The sequence below is a fragment of the Carassius auratus genome, chromosome 5 (genome assembly GCF_003368295.1).
Source record: "Carassius auratus strain Wakin chromosome 5, ASM336829v1, whole genome shotgun sequence".
Taxonomy (NCBI): Eukaryota; Metazoa; Chordata; class Actinopteri; order Cypriniformes; family Cyprinidae; genus Carassius; species Carassius auratus.
This window is the reverse complement of record NC_039247.1, coordinates 15,108,895-15,132,552: the sequence shown is the minus strand read 5'-3', so window position 1 is coordinate 15,132,552 and position 23,658 is coordinate 15,108,895. Positions and strand designations below refer to the sequence as shown.

General features: G+C 36.6%; 1 protein-coding gene across 1 annotated transcript in view; it reads right to left on the bottom strand.

Annotated features, from left to right (window-relative positions):
* LOC113077783 (uncharacterized protein C4orf22 homolog) overlaps positions 1–23,658 on the bottom strand; it is a 50,428-nt gene that overhangs the window by 21,045 nt on the left and 5,725 nt on the right. Inside the window, exon 3 of the mRNA XM_026250056.1 lies at positions 10,087–10,177. Coding sequence (XP_026105841.1) covers positions 10,087–10,177 — 91 coding nt within the window. The remainder of the gene's footprint in view (positions 1–10,086; positions 10,178–23,658) is intronic.

The following is a 23,658-nucleotide window of genomic DNA, read 5'->3' as shown; positions in this document are numbered from 1 at the left end:
AGTCACAGGTCATCATGTCCTGTATAACAAAATGCTAATTTACTTTTCCCTGTCTTAATAAAAACCTTTTAATAATATAATCTAATATAATCCAGTGTAATATAATATAATCAGAAAACACAATTTGTTTTAATAATTGCTGTTCAAATTACAGAAGCAAAATCACTTATACCTATGATGTGCAATGTCTAATTTAGCTAATAGTGAGTAAAAAGGCTTTTCAGTTTTAAATACTTGAGACTCATGTTAAATTATCCTCACATTACACTTAATTTGAAATTTATGTCCAAGTAAGCAGGATTTGAGCTGTTCTGCATGGTAAACTCTCAAGTTTCCCTCTTCCTACGCTGGTGCAAAACCTAACAACTGTGTTATTCTAAGAACTCTCATCCATGACACCTGTCAAGAGACCTTTTGCTGTTGTTGGCCTCATCGCTAGAAGCTTCTCCAAGACAAATATTATTGCCCCACCACTTTGTAGGACTCTACTGTATCGGTCAAGGTGATTATGACAGGACGTTGTAAAATGAATGGCATGCTGTATCCATGAAAAGTAAAAAAAAAAAAAAAACTGCTTTCTGCAGCAGCACTCCAGCATCATGTTTCCAAGGCAGGATCAAAGTGGATGACATAAGCCATTACACCCTTTATAGAAGTAAGATAAATGTTCAGCGAGGGCTCTTATCAGAGGCCCGGCTGTTTTAAGATTCTGATTAAAGTCCTGCATTCCTTTTTCATACTCCCAGTGGAAATAGGTGTACAAACATTACACTGTTTACATTGGCCTGCGAATTTAGTAAAAAGCTCCCTAAAGATTGCCCGTCAGACCCAAAAGCAGTTCTTCTGATACATTGTGGGGAAGAGGGTTCAGTGTTTTCTCTGCACTTTCTGAACCAATGTCAAATACATCAGTGCCAAAACTAAATATTCAACACAACTGGACAAAATACTGATCATTGATACATAAGTTATAAATTTGTTACTATTTAATCAAGCAGTCTAATATAACCTTTGATCCTGGTGTTTTTCTTATTGTTTTCAATATTTAACGCTGAATAAAGTAAAACCTTAAAGGCTGCAGAGTACAGAAAGTATTCTGACTGAGTGTAAGAGGAAAAAAATGGGAATCTAGTATCTTATGCTCACAACAGAGTCATCCCTGCTGAATGAGCACCACAGAGTGACGGCAGTCAGAATATGTTTATTTTAGCACGCCTGTCAGTCTCCTGCAAAAGATTACAGGCCTTCCCCTGTCTGAAGAAGATGAACAGATTTGGGTTTGTCAGGGAGCAAAGAGATGGAATGCATGGTGATATCAACATCGCCAGATGGCGGCTGGAAGTAGGAAGTTGATAGGTGAAATTCAAGAGGGCAATGATGACATTTTCACTCTGGGGATACAGGAGCAAAGAGAGACTTACAGTATATAACACAATGGTTTTGTGAATGGCTGATAAGCCTAAAAAATACTATTGGAAGAAAAAAAAATACAATGAGAAAATTTAATGAAAGGAATAGTTCACTCAAAAACCGTAACCAACTGTAGTTACAAAATAAATCGGAATATATAAGCTTTTTTATTTTATTGTGATTATGTCATGTTTACATTGTAGCTTTCCTATATATGTGATAATCTGGCTGATATATTTTAATGTACCCAAATTCCATGTTCCACAGAAAGTATTAGATTAAAAGTGTGAATTTAATATCTTCAAGTTTTCTTGTAGTCTTTTTCAAGCCAAGATGGCAATCCATCTATGCACCTGCTAATACAACAAAATGAAAACATGGGAAGAATTTGGCACGTCAAGTGTTTTGAAACCGCAAGTGTTACAATAAACCATATTCATTGGTGCACACATGTACTATGCCAATAATTAATTGGGAGGTTTTCACACGGTTCCTAATATCTCTTGCCATTCCTTGAGCTTGTAAAAAACAGCAATGATTTAATCACATTTGCATATGGTTAGAGAAGGAGAGAGAGAGAAAGAGAGAGAGAAAACGAGAGGGCTTTGTGGGTGAAATGGTGTGCAGTATTTGCTCAGGTGGAATAATACACATTCAAGCAGGCCACTATGTATTGATAAAACAAAGAGGATTCCAAAGAATGTGCTTTGTGAGCTTGTGAGCCTTCTCGAGTGTAATTGCATTTCCCAGTTGAATGGGCAGCCATTACTAACAATAGAGGTCTACGCAAAATGCCGGCCACACGTCTGCAGTCACTGGGATGTGCTTGAACTCTTAAAGTACTCAAGATGAAATAATGAATTGCTACAGGCCAAGTATTCTCACCCAAGTTATTCCACACATCATCTATTATGTGTTTATTGCTTAGACGTCTTCAGCTGCTGAAACAATGTCCAGCTAATGGTGAGCTCATTCTTGATGTGAGCACTCTACAGCATAGGTTATAAAGCTCCGGAAAAGAAAAAAAAGACCTTGATGGAGCAGGTGTACATTCCTCAGAAAGAAGAGCCAAGAACCCTTCAGTGCAAAGAGGTTAAATGGTTCCTTACAAGTAAGAGAGCACATGTCATGTGTCATGCTGAAAAATGATGTCTGTGGATAGGAGTATCAGGAATAACAACATTACGATGTCGGAAAGTGAATTAGACAGAATTCCATCGCCTCGGCTGATAAACAGGTGCAAAGAGAGATCGTGAAAAGGAATGCTTTGGAAATTATGGAAATAACTTTTGATTATGGCATGAGTCTCCCATAATGCTTCTAAACACTTAAGGAGATGTCTGATTTATGGCGCAAGGATCAGATCAAGCTGTTATATGTTATATATCACAGTAAAACAGCAAGATGCTGCAATTCATTTAAACCACTGAAGCAGAACCAGAGAAATTGTGTTAAAGTAGTAGTTGCCCCAAAAATGATGGTTTACATATCATCATGCCATTGCAAACCTGTATGATTTTCTTTATTCTGTGGTACACAAAAGAATATATTTTGAAAAATGTCTCAATAAAATGAAGTCAGTGGGGTCCAATGCTGTTTTGGAAACATTTTATAAATATATTAGAAATGAAGTCAGGTTTGCAACAACATGAGGGTGAAAAAATGATGGCACAACTCTTATTTCTGAGTGAACTTTCACTGAATCTGTATAGAAACATGCACTGTTAACTAAGCCAATACCCTACATGTGTTTACCAAAAGCTCTTCTACATTGTCAGATACAATGCAAATGCATATCAGTGATGTACATCATTAATAAATGAATCCACACATTAATTACAATGGTGTGAGTCAACAGCCTTGAGTCTTAAGAATGCACCACACGGATGAACAAAACCTAGACACTTGAGAAATTGTATTAAGTGTATCCCGTTTCACCTCCTCTAAAAATCTTCCAGCACATATTTGAGAAGATGGTCAAGCCCTTGCAGCTGTTCATTAAAGAGGCAGGCTACAGGAAACCGTTGAGGATGGGTTCTTGCAACCATGTGAGCAGGAAAAACATCATGCAACTTGTACCTCTTTGCTAACATACCCAAACTTGATCTCTTCTCTTTGTATTAAACAGATATCCAGATATTAATCACACTATTCACATACCATTTTATGCATTATTTGTGTATAAGGGTGTGTATAAATATTTTGTGTCAACGCACAAAATGGAGAACTCTTAACAAAATACCAAGCATATCTAAATTCATTTTACAAAGGGACTTCTTTGTCTATTCAATGAATGAGTCCAAACTTAGGGGGGTCAGATACCCCAACCCTCAACACTTTGAAAGTCTTTGTGGGGCTTTCAAGGGGAGGTCACATGATAGCTCTGCATGACGGTTTTCTAAGGGACCTCCACCTTTGGTCAAGTGCTTTGAAACCAACATGCTATTGTTATTTTACTGGCCATGACAAGGACAAAGGGCCGACTGACCGGGACACATATACTCACTGTAATGGTATATGGCTGGGAAATTCACTCATTTCTATGCTTCTTAATGTGATCTTTGAACTGCATGACTGACCACAGTATTTTCTATACATTAATACAAATTATCAATACAGAACTTGCTGGACCTGTAGACAAAGGACAAGAACATGCTTTTTTGTTTTAAAACGCTAAGATGTTTTTCACTCAGATTTTAAATAATAATCAGTAGGATCATGTCTATTTTATGAACAGGCCTTCAAAATTCTGATATCATTCTCCTACCTCACATGGGCAATGTTTGCTTAAGACAACAAAATATGTTCAAGGGCAATAAGGAGCTCAGGTGAAAATCAACTCATATAAGGCGCTCTGAAGATATATTCACTTTAGCTTGTTTAGTTTGCGGAGTATTCCAATGTGCCCTTTCTAGTTAATTGGTCCTGTACTGTAGAATGACAAATATATGGAAATATAAATACTTTATGTAATCTCTCAAAAGTGGTTATAAAATGACATATTGAAATCATCAAAAATAGAATGTAGTATGTCACACCACAGGTGTCAACTAACTACAACTACTGTATATATATAAAATAACTGTGACCCTGGACCACAAATCCAGTCTTAAGTCGTTGGGGTATATTTTTAGCAATAGCCAAAAAACATTATATGGGTCAAAGTTATCGATTTTTCTTTTATGCCAAAAATCATTATGATATTAAGTAGAGATCATGTTCCATGAAGATATTTAGTAAATCCTACCGTAAATTTATAAAAACGCCATTTGGATAACTTTAAAGGTGATTTACTCATTATTTAGATTTTTTTTGCACACTCATATTTCAGATTTTCAAATAGTTTTATCTCGGCCAAATATTGTATGATCCTAACAAACCTTACATCAATTGAAAGCTTATGTGTTCAGCTTTCAGATGTTGTATACATTTTTTTGTGTTCCTGGGTCACAATTTGTAAATAAATTTGATACCCTCACAGATTTTGGGGCACCAAGGGCCCCCCCTCCCCTTACATACATACACATTAGAGTGAAAATGTGAATATGATGTCATTCTTATTAAATCTATAACAATATTTCAGTACATTCCAGCACTCTTGATTGATCACAAACCTCAACAAATCAAGAATTTCAGCTTTGTAACTGGTTTGAATAGCATGTGCAAGATTTCCTCAGCATAAATAAATGCATGAGGGAGAATACTACCACCTACCCACCCATTAATTTATTATGTGACTGTTTATTCACGTATCACCTCAAAAACATGTTCACACAATGGCAACAATATGACCGAGGTTGCAGATACTCTTCTCAGAGCCACCCACAATGCACTTGGATGACTTAATTCCATCATGAAATTCAAACTATAGAGAATGAATAGTACAAAATCAACCACACTGGCTGTGAAATTGAAGAGGGCACAAATGCTGACATCATTGTATCAATGGGGTAAGAGCAAAAACAAATAGCAGGAGGGTGGGGTGGGTTTAGGGGTTAGAGCACCTTCAGTTTCAAATGTGTACCACCCAACAATGGAGCCCCTCAGGCAATCCAGCACAGGTGTGACCTGGATTTGATAAAAAAAAAAAAAAAAAACATGCCTTATAACTTTCCTAGAGTAAATAATGACAAAGCTGTCCAGGTGCACCTTTTGTTTGTGTGTGACTTTTGGCAGCAGGGCAACTTTCGCAACACCAATGAGGAGGAAAAGTACAATGTACGCTGAGCTGGGTCCTTTATGAGCTCAGCTGATTGAAGAGATAACATAAACCACAGGACTCAAGAACGCCCTGCCTGATGGTGCTGATAAGAACTTAAATGACAGTAGCATTTGCTTTCCCCTTGTTTTTGACCAAATCTGGGCCCATGATTAAGCTGAAACACAATTGTACCCCTTTTTTTCAGTAAAATGCCACATTGGCAAATTTAAAACAAGTTGAAACATACATTGAACAACTGGGACATGCAAGTTAAACAGAACTTGCAGTCTCTTATTATATAACGGTTTCCTCCAAAAATCTATTATTCCCAAATACACTACTTTCACACAGGCATGCAAGCATTTCTTAACATTATCAAAACCTTACTAATGTGTAGTGGAAACTCTATAATCTCTGCAATTGTAATGGAATCACTAACGAACTGAACAAAATAAAATAAATAAATAAATATTCATCTATCAAATGTCTATCATTGTGTTCCCCTCTCACCCCCTTCCAATGTGCACTTTCTAGTGTGATTAAAGGTGGGGTATGTATCTTTTCAAAAACGCTTTAGAAAGCCAAGTCGGGCCGGGTACCAAAACAAACTTGTAGTCAATCAGCAGTAAGGGGAGTGTCTACTCATGATGTGGAGGAGAGAGAGCACTCAGTTCACAGGACAGACATACGCCAAGCCGAGCAATGAGAGAAAGATAGAGATGGCAGATAAAAAAAAAACAAAGAGGAAAATGTCTGTGGAACAAAATAAATTTTGGATCAGCTTTCCAGCACTAGAGGGAACTCAAGGAGCGCAAGGCCTGTGATATGATGCCGAGGTTGCTTTGTTTCTTCTCATTAGTTGAGTAACATTGATTTTGCTTTGTTTCACAGAACTAATATATGCTGACTGTTGCTTGAATATTTTCATGTGTCATTTCCACTTGTTTGTTCATTTACAATCGTACTGTCGTTCCCTTCAGCTATGATAAAGACATATTCTTTCCCACACCCTATAAGCCTGAGCATCTAAACCTCCTCCACTCTCCGTTTCAAGTGTCACCTGCCAAAGTGTGTCCGAAAAGTAAGAGTAAACCATAAAAGGTAAACCATAAAAAGGTTGCCTACGTATGTGTAGGGCAGAACTATCAAAATAGGGGCGAGACCCTTTTGGGGTAGGGGCATGTTTGTTTTGGTGATTTGAAATATCAACATCGACTACCAGAAATCACTTACCCTACCTTTAATTGGTTCTGTACTGTAATTGAGGATCTGTCAGCATGATATTGTTTATGATAAGCCACAATAAATAACATTTTTACATTCTTTTCACTCATATTTATGAATGCAATAATTTTTCAGAAAGATGTTTTTTCTCCAATAAAAGGAACAGTCTCGATTATACTGGGTTCCCTTTCAGTCGGTCACTTTCAACGTCTCGTCTGTGACCAACAAATTAGGATATCACTTCGAAACACCAATCTACTTTGAGTGTAAACTAAACAAGCCAATGCACATTGGCATGCAATTATTACATCCAGCTGCCGCTGATCACAGTGTGAGTATAATAAGTCAGCAGGTGCAATGCATACCAGCTTTTCGCAACATTGGAATGGTGACTCTATGGTGACTCAGAGATACCCGATTGTGGTCGTGTTTTCATTTCTGCAGCAAGGGCTGGAGCGAAGGCTGTCTCCCTCCACCCTCAAAGTCCAGGTTGCTGCAATTAGTGTGCACCATGACCCTGCAAATGGGAAGTCTTTGGGTAAGCATGACCTCGTCATAAGGTTCCTTAGAGGGGCCAGGAGGTTAAATCCTTCCCGGCCCCCCTCTTGGGACCTGGGCGCTTCCCTTGGAGGAGGCAGACCCAGCCCTGGCTTTGCTCTGTCCTGTCTGAGCATTGAGATGCTACATAGACTGGACACAAAGCTTCAGGACCTCAGACAAGCTGGATTGTGGATGCCATCACCCTGGCTTATCATGCACAGTGTATGCCCTGCCTGCTCAGGTCGTGAGCTCACTCAACTAGAAGTGTTGCATCCGCCTGGGCGTTTGCTTGTGGTGCCTCACTGACAGATACTTGTAAAGCTGTGGGCTGGGCGACCCCCAACACGTAGAGTTACCATACATATCCAAGACATTATGACTCTGAGCTGGGGCTTTAAAATAGCATTTTTACAGAGTCAACAATTAGTGGGAAAGTCTGTCAGCAGACACTGGCTCAGCTTGCTGTGTGCTCCTTATTTGTTCGTAAACTCACACATCCCACTGGGGTTAGTACAAGAGGGTCAGGTAAAAAACACTTGTTTTCTATCTGGTTGTGATGAGGTGAGTGCTGAAAAACTTTTAGTCTCCTGGGTGGCCAGAACAAATATGACTAGAGTTTACATTCCACTTTCATTTATTCATTTATTTCCCCTTCTTAAGTTGCACTGAGACAGATTTATTATAATTCTTTAACGCTTCCACCATTTGACCCATGAAGCAGTTAAAATAAACAATTTCTCCTTTGTAGGAGGTAAAAATTCCCAAACAAGATCTTTCATCCCAGATTTATTAAATAAAACAAAGTTCTTTGGGGCAGTAGTCTCATCTATTAAGGATTTCAGAACACAAGGCCATGACACATGGTGATCAGATTTTTTTCTTGGATATTGTGACAAGGCTCCAAATCAAATTGTTATAACACATAGGTCATGTACAATTATCATTTAGCTGAATTATGGGCATGACTTACAGTATGTGGACTTTTAGTTTGCATTTTAAGTCCTTTCCGGCCTTGTCAATACAAGATGCTTTAATTTCAAATTTAGTAAGAACAAAATGTGGATTTCAGTCAAACAAAAACACCTTATTGTTTAATTGTATGTTAGCAATATAGCCGCCTGGATGAGGGAGATCTCAAAAAGGCATTTTACACAGTGAATTCATGAAATTGTATCATCTCGTCGTTGGAAAATATAATGTAGCGATTCAGTAAACTGTAATTAATAAGAGTCGTGGGGCAGCATTGACAAGTTTATTTTCTCCTGGATAATTGTGTGTGTGTCGCTAAGCAGCGCATTACTACAGAACGATAATTAAAGGCTCTAATGCACACCAGCACACCAGTATATGTGTGTATTATAAGAGTTAGATGACGAATGATGACGTGTAACGGTATAGTAGTGGTTTCCCAAAGATCACTGTGGCTGAGCTCCAGAGATGCAGTCGGGAGAAGTGAGAAAGTTGTAGAAAGTCAACCATCACTGCAGCCCTCCACCAGTCGGGGCTTTATGGCAGAGTGACCCGACGGGAACCTCTCCTCAATGCAAGACACATGAAATCCCCCATGGAGTTTGCTAAAGAAAAACACTTAAAGGACTCTCTGGTCTGATGAGTCCAAGATAGAACTTTCAGGCCTTAATTCTAAGCGGTATGTGTGGAGAAAACAAGGCACTGCTCATCACCTGTCCCAACAGGGAAGCATGGTGGTGGCAGCATCATGCTGTGGGGGTGTTCTTCAGCTGCACTGACAGGACGATTGGTTGTAATCGAGGAAAAGATGAATGTGGCCAAGAAAAGGGATATCCTGGATGAAAACCTTCTCCAGAGTGCTCAGGACCTCAGACTGGGCCGAAGGTTCACCTTCCAACAAGACAATGAACCTAAGCACACAGCTAAAATACAAAGGAGTGGCTTCACAACAACTCCGTGACTGTTCTTGAATGACCCAGCCAGAGCCCTGACTTAAACCCAATTGAGCATCTTTGGAGAGACCTGAAAATGGTTGTCCACCAATGTTTACCATCCAACCTGACAGAACTGGAGAGGATCTGCAAGGAGGAAAGGCAGAGGATCCCCAAATCCAGGTGTGAAAAACTTGTTGCATCTTTCCCAAAAAGACTCATGGCTGTATTAGATCAAAAGGGTGCTTCTACTAAATACTGAGCAAAGGGTCTGAATACTTAGGACTATGTGATATTTCAAAATGTCTTCCAGAAGAGATCAAATGTGCTAAAACATTAGACACTTTAAAATCTAGACTCAAAACTCATATGTTTAGCTGTGCATTTATTGAATGAGCGCTGTGTGATGTCTAAACTGGTTGCACTGTATTTTATGAATTGCACTGTACTTTATGCAACCTGAAATGATTGCAAATGATTGTCTTAAATTCATTTAAAATAATTTTTTTTATTGTTTTCAAAGTTTTTTAATTCCTTGTTTTATTTTTGTGATTATTATTATTATATTATTATTTTACGAAATGTGCTATATAAATAAACTTGCCTTGCTTTGCCTTCAGTGTCTTTAAAGAGAAACAACGCACACAGGAAAGGCTTGAATGACAATATAGTAAGGTGTGCAAGAGAAGGGGGGCTTAACCTCCAAAATCTGACACAGTGTAGATTGTGTTCCTGTCCTAATGGAATTGCAGAAATATTCTGGGGGAATCCCATTACGTAGCAAATGGAGTGCTGCAATAATGTACTCACAGTCATTTCCCCACTGCGGTAAGCATCCTCCCGCTCCGCCAGGGCTCTCAGGAAGTTATCTTTGAGTTCCTTTCCTATACTTGCCAGCTTCCTGGAAAAAACAACATTTAAACAGTTTGAAATGTCTCTTAAAGTTCTTTTTCATGCCTAAATGTTCTTGGTTTAATTATTTCTCACATCTCAAACACTGATGTTTACTTTTTGATATTTATGCTTTTTTTATAGACCCCAAAAAACGAGGTGATTCAATGAAATGCTTTCAGAAATGCACTGTACGGATCAATGTATTACGATATGAAAGTAGTTCTGAATTTAGATATTTTTTTAATATCTTTTCCTCACAGAGTAAAAACACTTTTTAAAAGATATATCACAACAATATTCATAATAACTTTAAAAAATATTAATAAAAATGCACCCAAAATATTTAAGAGAAACAAATACGCCTCTGATTTAAATTACTACTGAACTGTAAAATACACCAAATGCCTACAGTCATTGTAACAATGATACAGATTATAAAAATATCCAGAATATTTGGTTTCATTAAAATTATGAAATATTCTGCCTGAAAAATGTAAATAATCTCAAGGAGTGATTTCCGACAAAATTATATTTTCATTAAATAAATCATACTGCTTCCACCCTAAAACTGCTGGTAATTAATCAGTGGAAATTGCTATTGAATAAATCCTCTCTCAAATTATTATATCTGTCATTTCAGAGGTTTTTTTTTCTCTCTGTGCTATTCGGCCCATTTCCATGAAAACAAAGATTTGACAAACTCCAGCATATACACCTGACATAATACACATTGGCATTCATCTCTCAGACATTTCACAGTGAAGTACCAGCAATAGCGCCTTGTATTTCACCCCAAATTTGCTCAACATTCATAATGTCTGCAGTATACCTGTAGAATCATCTGTCTGCCAGTAACTGTAAACAAGTATTTGAGAACCTTTTTTCCTCACAGAGAGCAAAAACAGGTGAAAAGGGCAGCAGAGATTACCCTCTCCTCCTTTGTTTTGTTTTGATCTTTTAAATATGGTTATTTTTCTTACAAATACTCATCGATTCACTACAGGAGGACTTTGTTTAACCCCTTGGAGCCGTGTGAGACACTTTTTTTATGGATGGGTGCTTTTTATTTCACTTCTTTTGGACTGAAGCACTGCAACACACGCTAAGTGCCATGAAACAGCTTGAAAGATCAAAGACAACTTTTAATATAACTCCAACTGGATTCATCTGAAAGAACAAAGTCATACACACAGAGGAGTCCTTGAGGGTGAGTAATTTATGGGCTAATTAAAATTTTGGGGTGAACTAACCCTTAACAGTTCACACAAAAATTTTAATTATTACTTCACCCTCCTGATCTGTGGAACACAAAGAGTTGTATCAAGCACAATGTTCAGACACCTCTTATCCATACAACAAAAGTGGATGTTGACTGTGGCTGTCCAAACAGTACAAAACATGACCTAAAAAAGTTCATATAGATTTTACAAAAAAAAAAAAACCTCTGAAATCTCATGTTTCTGCACCTTCAAACAATGTGTGAACCTACACATGAGAACTAATGAAGTTTGTGAACAGTTTTATTCCTCGTTATGTTGTATCGAAAGCTCTGTGATAATCATGAATAATTGACTCAACTGTGAATTGAGTTCACCAAAGGAGTTCACCAAAGGAGTAGCCATTTGCAATGGGATCCCGCAGCTCTTCCGTGTGCAGAGTTTAACTCTAAAAATGTGGTTCTGCTGACATTGAGCAGAAACTCATGACTGTATGCAAGCTTAAAGACAGGTAGACGAGATGAAGATGTACAAAAACACTGTGACTCACAAGACAAAACACACGAAAAACACCATTCTGATGGAAAAGAGAGAATCCGCCATCTTTGTCTTATGATACTTTTGGGAAACAGCCCTGTTTGCACTGTCAGAAGTGAGTGAACGCTGTCTGTGATTGATTGGTTCTGTCTATCAACATTTGCATGTATTCAGATAAGCAGGAAAATAGTTCTGTCCTACACAATTATTAAATTGTTAAACAAACAAAATCACTGGTAAATTAAAGTTTTAGTTAGTATCAATATTTTTTATTTGACCATCGATACTTTCAGTATTCGCATCAGTATTGATACTTCAGGATCAATACGCCCGTCCCTACTAAAGTGTAACAGTAGTAAATTCTGAGTACATCTTAATTTTATTTTAGTTTAGCAACTGTTCTACAAGTGAACCTTTTTACTGTTATTTTACTACTAGTTATTATATATACTTTTAGCCGACTTTCACTGCAAGTACACTTCGAAGAACACTCTTAGTGTACTTAACTAACAGTTTCCCCGCTAACCCTGTTGCAGGAGCCCACAACTCTGGGGTTGCATTTTAGTGTAAACAGACCAAAACTAAAACTTTTGAAAACGATGGCATGGCTGCCCACAATCACTTTGCATTTCCTTGATGCCCGTGTAAACAATAACATGGAGACCGAACTGCAAACTTTCCTGGCTTTGTTGTAATTTTAGCAGCAACTGTGCAGGTAAATTCAGTCTTTTATAATACAGCAGCTGCCTACATGCGCAAAAAGCAAGCTGTGCTTAGAGCAATCGGCAACAAAGACATTCTTGCTTTTCCTCGCCATCATGCCCATTGTTGTACCTGCCAGTGACTGGCAACCAATTTACTTTTTAAAATTTTAACGCGCATGCCCAGTGCGCATGAATGGTAATTGACATGCTTTTATGCCGTGAAAACTGCAGAATAGACGAGGATCATTTTCATTTTAAAATCCAGACGCGCTAGCATAAACAGCGCCTTAGTCACAAACCACCTTGGTTATATTTGTTATCAGTCACTAAGAAAACTACTATGAAATTAAAAAGTTATGCACCTGTATTGGCCTGAAGACATAATATTCCTAATGACACCCTGCACCACTCCTCCCATTGGGCACACTCTGTTGCCATAATCAAGTTACAGGGTGGCAGGTGGTGGGGGGCTTTTACAAAGAGGCTTGCTGCTCAGAAAGGATTTAACAGACCATGATGCACTTGGGGCCCCGCTCTGTTTTTTCTGGATGATGAAAAGAAACTGGGAAGAAAAACTCTAAGTAAATGGAACACACACATGACATTTATTTTGGTCAAGTACTTGACTGCCTGTAACCTGCAGCCGGATGCCAGGCACTGTAATACTAGCACGAGAGGCCTTTATTACCGTTCTTCAGTGAATGCAGGACAGGGGCCATAATGCTTTCAAAGTTTTTTTTTTTTTTATGCTGTCAAAGTTGATCTAGGGCCCATGTCAAGTACCATGTGAAATATTTACAATCTACTTTTATATGCTAAAACAATAATAATAATAATAATAATAAAATGAGCTGTTTCTGTTAATGTTTGTTCCCTTTTCACAATTCACACTATTTGTACATTGATTCCTCCTCAAGGTGTAACATGAAATTCAGCCAGAATACGTCATACCTCCAAAATGCTATGTGACCACCCAAGCAAGTTCTTGTCAAAACAATGTCTGGTATCAACAAGCAGAAGTGTTAAAAAATATGACCAGCCTGCTTGAGTACATCTCAGGAATAACTTCATTGGCTATCTATTTAAAAAATGCAATCCACAGGGTCTTCCAAGTTTTCACGCAGCCATTCCTCAACACACATGGATGACGTTACCTAGTTCTGTATATGCTAACATGTCACTGTGCATCAACAATCAGGGCTGTGTTGAATTAGAAAGACAATGGTTGGAATAGCAGTACCATGAGCAAGTGTAATAATAATACAAACAGAATGCTATGTCAGTGATAGACATTGATTTGAGAGGAACTGTGTGTGTTCTTATTATGTAAGAAGTAATGGGAAAGAATTTGGAACACTTTAGGGTGTAACTCAAGCCAAACTGATCTCATTGTTCACTGCAGACTAGCACAAGTATTTTAGATTAGTCTTGCATCATTTAGCGGACAACTGTAAAATGGACTGTTAAATTTTACAGCAACAAATGTAGACCTAAAAGGACGTCCATCAGCTAAAGTCTATCTTATTCTATTATTACTTCATGTCTTCACACACGTACAAATGCATTAAGATAAAGTGTGGACACTTTCCAACACATTAGTTGATGCATTAAGTAATAAGACTTTTACACTTATTCATTTAGATTAATTTGAATTTCTAATCTTGTTTTTAACATTTCAAGTTGTTAATGCTAATCAATTCAGCCTAAATGTAAAGTGGTTTTCTTAACTAAAACTATTAAAATAATTTGTAGAAACTGAAATAAATCTTACAACAAACAAAATGTAAGTTTTAGATGGTAACTTAAACTAAATAAATAAATTAACTAAATAAATAAGTTTAGGTTAAAGTACTAAAATTACTTAACCAAATGCAAAATTAAAATCGAAATAATAATAATTAACACTGACAATTGTATCACTGCAGTTGATGAGCTAATAAGCAGCAAGTCTTTATTTCCTAACTCAAGCAAAATACTCGAGAATTCACTGTAGAACCAGTTTTCCGTTAGTTTAGTACTTATGATGAAAACATAATCACAGCTGTGTAATATTTGGATTCAAAATGAGTGTTAGACAGATGTGTCTCAATAACATTTTTACATAGCTAATTGTAAAGTACACATTTAATCATTTGCCAGATGCCACATGCACATGAAAGGTTTCTGAGAAAACATAAATTATGTCCAGCTTTATTTACCACACTTACATCCTGCACACTTTTAATATTCACAAGTTTCAAAGTGGCATGGGTGATAAGGACAGAGGTGGACCTTGGGTCTCAGTGTCTAATTGTGTTTCCAACTCAGTCTGCACAAGGTTGTCAGGACAGACCTATTTAAAAATAATGTGAAGTATTACTGAATAGTAAAAAAAGACAAGATAACATGTCTTTATATTGAGCATAGATCCACTGCCAGAATTTAGGTTTTGAGGGAGAATGTTTTTTGGGGGGCTTTAGCAGCCTAGACACACAGTCGCAAAGAAACCAAGCCCCCATTTTTATTGGACTATGACGAATAGCCCTTAGAGAACAAGCCTAAGTGCCCTTGAAATATGGTGTTGATGCACACAGAGGGTTTGGTTATTTACATTCAATGTAAGGGTGTTTCGGACATAAGGCATGACACTCAGCTGGTCAGCATCAATTTAAAGACAGAGGGCACAATGTGTGTCAATGTGTGTTTGCGCACAAGAGTAAGAAAGTCAATTCATTGTAGTACACTTGCTCTTCTGCACATTTCTGAAGCATCAAACAAGTTACGGATATCTTAATCAGTTTTACACAGTTTTACACTTAAATCAGTGAGTATTTTTGGTCTTTTTTTGACTCATTCATAAGGTTTTCTGTGTTTATGAATGCATGTGAGTTGGTCAACTTGAATTTGTGACCACAAAAGAGGGGAATCATTTGGACTAGCCACACACCCACAGAAGTAATTAATCACAGTGAAGGATAATAAAAAGAGATTCTTTGCCAAAATGGAGTACAGATGGCCTTTATTCTTGATATATAGCCCTCGAGTGTAACCGTGTCAATAACAAGGCTAGTTAAGGAGAAGAAAAAGCACATATAAGAACTTTATCAACACTGCGAAATAGTCCAAAAAGAATTAAATGACAAAAGAATCTGTAAGCCTTCATGGGTTTTAAATCACAAATCTGCTGAATAGAGAGATTTAGTTCATAACTGTAAATTGAAAGTTTCCTAGCGTAAGCTGACTCCAAATGTGTACGTTACAGTTTAATACTGGTATCCAACCCCCGTCATGAAATTTATTAGCCCTGTCAAAAGTCCTTAGCTCGAACGTATGGTACTCCAGATGTTTTGAGTTTTAAAACCAGTTTTGAAAAAAAAAAAGAAAACACGTAGTGTACACTACACTGCACACGTAGCGTACAGATGTATGAGTTTAACTTCTTTCATATAATCTAACTTTTTACTTTTCTATATGCTCTCAGCACATAAATGTTTAAGGACAGATACTATACTATTTTGAAGGGATTTAAGTCCTAGATGTAAAAGCTGAATCATGGCTACAATGTGAATGATCGGACTAAATACACACAGTTTTAGTCCGATCATTCACATTTTTTTCACATTTTTGTTTCATCAAAATATTTCTCTGCCTTGAGTCTTGACCATTAAATATGTTATACTGTTGACAATGTAGGCTTTGCAAAAATGTTTGGAGTTTAGACAGCTTCTTCTATCATAATGTTCTGTTAGTCAAGATGGTTACGGTGGCCAAATATCAATTTTAGTAACCTAACTGAGGGAACAAGATGAAAACAAGCTGCACATAAGTGTAATGAAAATAAATTAATTAACTGAACTGAAAGCCAATGATTCATTCCTTAAAACAACTATGCTGCCTTTTGTTCTCTAGCAATATGCAACTTTTAAAGATGATTTATGTTTTAGCAGCATTAGTAATGTACAGACAAAGAGAAGCATAAAGAAGCCTTTTCCCAAACACACATAGCAATAATATGGTGCAGGTTCTCTTTGTTTTCACCCCTTCTGTGTTCAAATAAACTCCAATATGAAGGAGGAATGTAACCTATACCACTCTTTTGCTGATGCCCACAATGGAACTCCTAGAGGAATTGCATAGTGGTGAAAGTGCAGGAGCAGCATATATCTGAGAGCTGGGAGCCCACTTCATCTTCGGTGTGAGCGAGGGACCGCTGCTGGGTCATGGGGGCCGAGGCCCCAATGTAAACACAGGTGTTGAGGAGGCAAGTAAAAGGGGTTACCCCAATCCAGTAGCTAGGGAAACAGCAAAAGTCACGCTTGAAGAGTGAGAACAACCCCCACAAACGATGCCAAATGGAACATTCCCCATCAATCTGACAGGACTCTTTATTAGGCCTCATTTGAGAGAATTAATGTGGCCTCTGCTTTCACACAGCAATTGCTGTAGCTAGTGATCAGGTGCAGCAAGACGTGAAACTTGGGTGTTTTTTAATAATCTGGACGGTGTTTATCATTCATCTTCTTAAATGTTTGCTTTGGTTCCAGTTCTGAATTAATGTGCTTTAATGACCCAAATATCTGTAATTGAGGAAAAATATATTTCTTTGCATTTTTTTCCTACAGAATTTAGAAAATATACCCAACAACTTGAGGAAAAAGAGGAAAGTAAGCTAGGTGTATTTATAAAAAAACTGTACTGGCAGTACCCCATAAAAAAAAAAAAAAAAAAAAACTATATATATATATATTTGGTATGTTTAAAATCCATTAAATTGTGTCAAGTTTTCCCCCTCATGTTTTCTTTGCAAATAATAATACTACTTAAAATAATATTTAATAATCTTTTATTTACCATAAAAGCTACAAACAATACATGGAAAGTGACAGCAGAGGGTGCAAAACATTGTGATTTTTATAAAATGCTTTCTAGAAAATCTTAAACCTTGAAGAAACATGGGGCAGTAGAGACTGTGTTACAATATTGCAAAAATATCTGCAAAAAAATTCAAATGAACAACAGCAAGACATAACTTGTGTATCTTGGAGAGATGCTTCAACTGTGGTCACTGAAGTGCAGCTCATTCTTGGTCATATCTTTCTCTGTTTCTCTCTCGCTCTTGCATGAAAGCATAGTATAAATAATATTCAGAGCGAGGGAGCTGCTTGCTTTGGACAGATGACCACTGGCATGAGTGGGCCCAAGTTCCTTATAACAAGTGTTCCTAACTCAAGAAGATTGAAAAAAAACATCAATCTTTTCCCTTTTCAAATCCTTCCTATAAAACAGAAACATGGCTGAAATCTAATATTCCACTGCTCAACAACAATGCAAGTCAAATATAAGAAATTAAACTCAATCAACTAAATTGTTGAATATGGCAGCAAGATGTTTGGCAGCATCTATTTCCTTAATTTCAATGTCCTATCTATAAAAAAAAGAATGTGCTTACCATGCTCAAACACTGTTAAAGACCTCTGGGACTATGGGCGGCCAGAAAAATAAGAAGATTTTTATCAACCACAGGACACAAAGTGTTCCCAGTAGTGCTCTCTCAGCTATGCACTGACCAACACAACGAATAATGATTTATCTTCTAGCTGCTCTCAAGCTCAATTTAACTATCTGTTTGTGCAGCTGAAAGGAGAGGCAGGCTTTAACGCTTGGATTATAATGAAAGAAATTCAATACCGAACACTGGCGTGAGCTCTAATGTCTGGCCATCCCATGACACATAAATTTGATATGTACCCATTTCTAATAATAACCAAACGGATTAAGTGTTGTCAAATAATTATGACCATTATTGAAATGTCATCGAAAAACCTCACGCATCACAAACTCAGCAATTGGTTGAATTACCCTCAAAAAGGATCTCTGACGATGATTAAGATATCTCTAAGAATTATAGCTGTTGTGCTGAGAATTCAGTCTTTCAGTTGCTTAAAATGTTTCTCAAATAATAAGAAAGAAGAAACATTATATTCATAGTGACCTGGCTGACTAGATGGCAGCTTTCAATAGTACAGTCAGTGATTTCTAAAAATCAGCAGGTACAGTTTGTGAAATATTTTTCCTGAGGGCACTTGGAGAAAAAGAATCTTATGGAAAATATTATTTTGGGCTGTTAAACGTCAAGGGAAATTCCACCCAGCATGACAATTTACTTAACTCCTTTTTTAAAAGAAGTTCTATGTCACCTCTGATTATCTTGAGTCAAATGTATCAGCTACACATACTAGACTCTTTATTTTACAAAAGTCTCTCATTGTTAACCACTGACGTTTAAATGAAACATGCAGCATCATTCAATTATACTCAGGATATTTTAATACAACTGGGGTCCTGTCAAAACTTTACATTTTAACCTGTGCTGTCAAGCTATAGTCTACAATAAATGTAAATATATTAACAATATATATTAACTGAACTCTTATGAATTTTATGGACTAATCTTTTGACTGGTTTACTTAAACCAATTTTCTTATTAAACCATTAAACGCCAAAAATGTGCATCATGTTAGAAAAATATATCCTTTGCATTATATGAGTTGTTTCATCTCACTCTGACATTCAGCAGGATTCCTCCATCACAAGCACTGTGGTCCATTAGATTAATCTGCTTTGCACATGTTAGGTTTGTGGTTCCAATCAAATCAGTCTGCAAGACCTTCTAATCATACAGCATACAGCTAAAGTGGCTATTAACCACAGACAGACTAAGAAAACATAAGGACTGTATATTACAAAATGTTCTGACTAGTGGAATTGACCTGTCTTCATTTTGTCTTTTGTTGCATAATTTAATTTTCAACCCTCTCCTGTCAAAATAATGAAAAGAAAAGAGTTAATTTGGTATTCTTCAGCTTTTGAGAACAACCATAAGATCCTGCCGGTTTCTCCGGTAGTGGGCAGCCTAACGCAAACGGCTCTAAAAAAACCCGGCTCTGATTCCAGCCCGCAGCTTCCAGAAGAGATCAAATGTGCTAAAATACTAGTCACATTTAAATCTAGACTCAAAACCCATCTGTTTAGCTGTGCATTTATTGAATGAGCACTATGTGATGTCCGAACCGATTGCACTGTATTTTACGTATTCACTGTATTTCATGTAAAATCATTATCTATTTTTAGCTGTTTTAAATTCATTTTAAATAAGTCAATTTTTAAATTATTTCCAAAGTTTTAAAATTGCTTGTTTTTATTTTTGCATTATTTTTCTTCATGACTATTTTACTTTCTTTATGTTAAGAAATGTGCTATATAAACAAACTTGCCTTGTTATTAGTAGCAGAATTTGTAATATTATTATTATCTCATCAATATTATTGTTAGTTTTTTCTTCTATTTTTTTTTCACAGTAACCCTGAATATATATATATACAGGTGCTGGTCATATAATTAGAATATCATCAAAAAGTTGATTTATATCACAAATTCCATTCAAAAAGTGAAACTTATATTCATTCATTACACACAGACTGATATATTTCAAATGTTTATTTATTTTAATTTTGATGATTATAACTGACAACTAAGGAAATCCCAAATTCAAATATCAGAAAATTAGAATATTACTTAAGACCAATACAAAGAAAGGATTTTTAGAACTCTTGGCCAACTAAAAGTATGAACATGAACAGTACGAGCATGTACAGCACTCAATACTTAGTTGGGGCTCCTTTTGCCTGAATTACTGCAGCAATGCGACATGGCGATTAGTCTGTGTCACTCTAAAGGTGTTATGAGAACCCATGTGCTCTGATAGTGGCCTTCAGCCCTTCTGCTTTCTTGGGTTTGGCATATCGCATCCTCCTCTTAACAATACTCCACAGATTTTCTATGGGGTTAAGGTCAGGCGAGTTTGATGGCCAATTAAGAACAGCTAGGATACCATGGTCCTTAAACTAGGTACTGGTAGCTTTGGCACTGTTCAGTGTCTCTGCACTAACAAAGCTATTATATTGCGTTTATCATAATAACTACAGGTCACTGCAGAATCCATCATATAAATCTATGTGAGGAGGCCAACTACAAAACAGATGATTGTCTAGTATTTTTATGGCGAAAGGCTACATAATGTGAAAAACACTTCTGCACCTCCACCTCTGCACTGGGATAATGGAAGCCACATCATGAAACATCACAGGGCTTGGAGCCTTAGGTAAAGGATGTGGGGGGAAACTCATACATACCTCTGCAAAGTCACTAACCACTGTAACAGCTCATAATAAAAGCCTTTTTCAAAGAAGACCAGAGCAAATGGAACCTCTCGACTGAAAATGCTACTTGCATGACAAACAGCACACAGAGAGGAAATGGCTAATGGCAGAACATAACAAAACAATGGTTTCATTAAGAACAAAACTGAGCCCAGTACACAAAGATTTATTTGATATCCCACTGTTGTTGATTTTCCAGAAATATCTGGTGTGAACGCAACTGAGACAAATCATATAATTCACTGCTGATATCAATATTAATCAGACACAAAGAGGAATAAATCAGCAAAATCATGTGTCTCTATTTAGGGTTTGACCACACAGTCGTAACATGTGGTGGTGAGAATAATCACAAGAGTATAAACATTAGTGATTGCATGACCAAACAGGGGCTTGGTCATTTGGCAATCACATCTGCTGTAATTCAGAAAATTCAGTCAGAGCAACACTGTGCCCTGTAACAAGACGGAATATGCTATGTCATAAAGCAACAAATATCATGCAGAGATGATGAAAGACTGCAAACATTGAGATTTTGACATTATATAACAAATCCCTTAAGTTCAACAAGGACAACCATGAAAAGCATTTGGCCATAAAAGAAATAAAAATTAAAAGAAATAAAATAAAAGAATTGCTTTCATGTGCATGTCACATTTTAGCAAGAAATTAATAAGGAATTGAAAAATGTAAAAGGTAACTAGGATGATTATCCATGGTTCATTTCATTCTCTCAAAAAACTGGTACGCTAAAGATTTCCAAACTCATTGAAACACTGGTCCATGATGACTTTTGATTTTGCCCACCGTGGCATTAACACAAGAGGGCAGACTAAAAATAAATAAATAAATAAAAAATGCCACTGAAGCATATCTTTTCAAATTGTCTTTTTGTTTCATATTTGCAAAATAAGTGAAACTGATTATAAAAAAATAAGTGTTAATGTGGGTTGATGTAATGCAAAATTTACTTTCTGTCAAGTTGAATTTTTGGCCCTTCATAATAAAACGTTTGGGCACCTCTGTGGTAGGCTATATCATGAAACGTACAAATAACTAACCGAGACCCTTGAAATGAAGGGAAGTCCTTTGGGTAAAGATTGATTGTAACTGTGTTAGTTTAACAGAAAACTCTGATGTGTCAGTATATTCATTTTGTTATTTTTACTTTTTTAAATGCTGTTTCTTAGTCCTAATCCACATCAGCGCTGTTGATTCTGTGCAATAGTCTTTCCTGGTCTCAATCATTTAGAGCAAAATTTAACACCAGCTTCGTAACAAGATCCACACTGTAAAAATGACTCCACATGTGCCCAACTCATTTTTGAAAAACCTAGTTTGACTCAAAACAACATCCGTAGCATATCCAAAAGGATGACTGCTTCAAGACAAGTTATAAGGATGTGAAAAAATAAAGTGGCAAGTCAGTGAAACAGAACATTATTTCCAGATTGAATAAATCCATTGCAAAGCACTTTAAAGGAAACTGAAACAAGATCTTGTTATTCCTGACAAATCCTATTTCATTTCAATGAGAATATGCTGAGCAAGGAAGCTGGCTTTTAATTCTGGTGAGTGAGAATATTTCTTCAGTTCATTTGAATATAACCCAAAATTCAGTTCATAGAAGTTAAAATCAGCTAACCTAAGCTTATATTTTGAAATGGATGGTGGTAACAAAAACCTGTTCATGTCAAGAAACCTTTTATTTCTCCTCATTATGACTGTAGATATATTCACAGTTATTTGTTGCTCTTGTCCCGTTGAGGTAGATGGATGATCAGATACAACAGATTACTGGCACACAGACAGGTCAAACTCACCCTCAGCAAGCATTTACTGGCACATCACTTTCAGGTTTGCTGTGGTCTGAATTAGTCCTTTAGGAGAAGACCCTAATAAACATCTGTTTTATGTCAGTGTTGAACCCTGTTCAAACACAAACAAACAAAAAAACATTCACACAAAACTAAAAAAAGTCTGTCATTGTTTATTCACTCTCAAGTTTATTGTAAAACTGTGTGCATTTCCTTCTTCTCCAGAATGCAAAAGAAGCTATTTTGAAGAACACAGTGGTGCAAACAACATTAGACCCTGTTGAATTTCATGAAAAAAAAAAAAAAAAAGAAAACGCAGAGACATTTTAAAAAATATCTTCTGTTCCACATTAAGGAAGGTCATAGAGGTTTGGAATGACAGGTTTTTCATTACTTTGTAAAAGATCCATTTGATATGGATAATATGAAGAATGTTCAACTGCTGGCTGATGTATATGTTTCAACAGCATCAACTAATTTCTTTATGTGCATTGCTGTTCTTTTTAATCACTTCTAGGTTAACCAGGACTTCCTTTTATAGTGTGCATGTACAGATTAGTTCCATCAGTCAGTCTTCTGCTTCCACAATACATCATATTTGATGCACTGGAAGCAGAAAGTTTTTATTTATTTCAGGTAAAAACTGGTCAACAAGTTATAATTTTTTTTTTTTTAATTTTTTTTTTTATAAAATTATTTTTAAAACCAGCTACAGCACACTGAATAGCCTTTTTTTTTTAATCAAAGCATACATTCTCTTTGCATAGTTGTTGATGTACACAATCAATCAATTCAAACATTTGACTAGATAGTATAGAATAGAACAGAGATTTGCAATTCCAATTGCAAGCTATTATTATCTTTACAACAGAAGAAATACTCTTACAAAATTTTAGTACCATGGGAAAAAGGGTGCAGCCTCAACATAAAACAACACCTAGGCAAACATCAATTTTCTTCAAAGTGAATGTTTATCACTGCACTTATGCCGACTCATGCAAATCACAATATATAA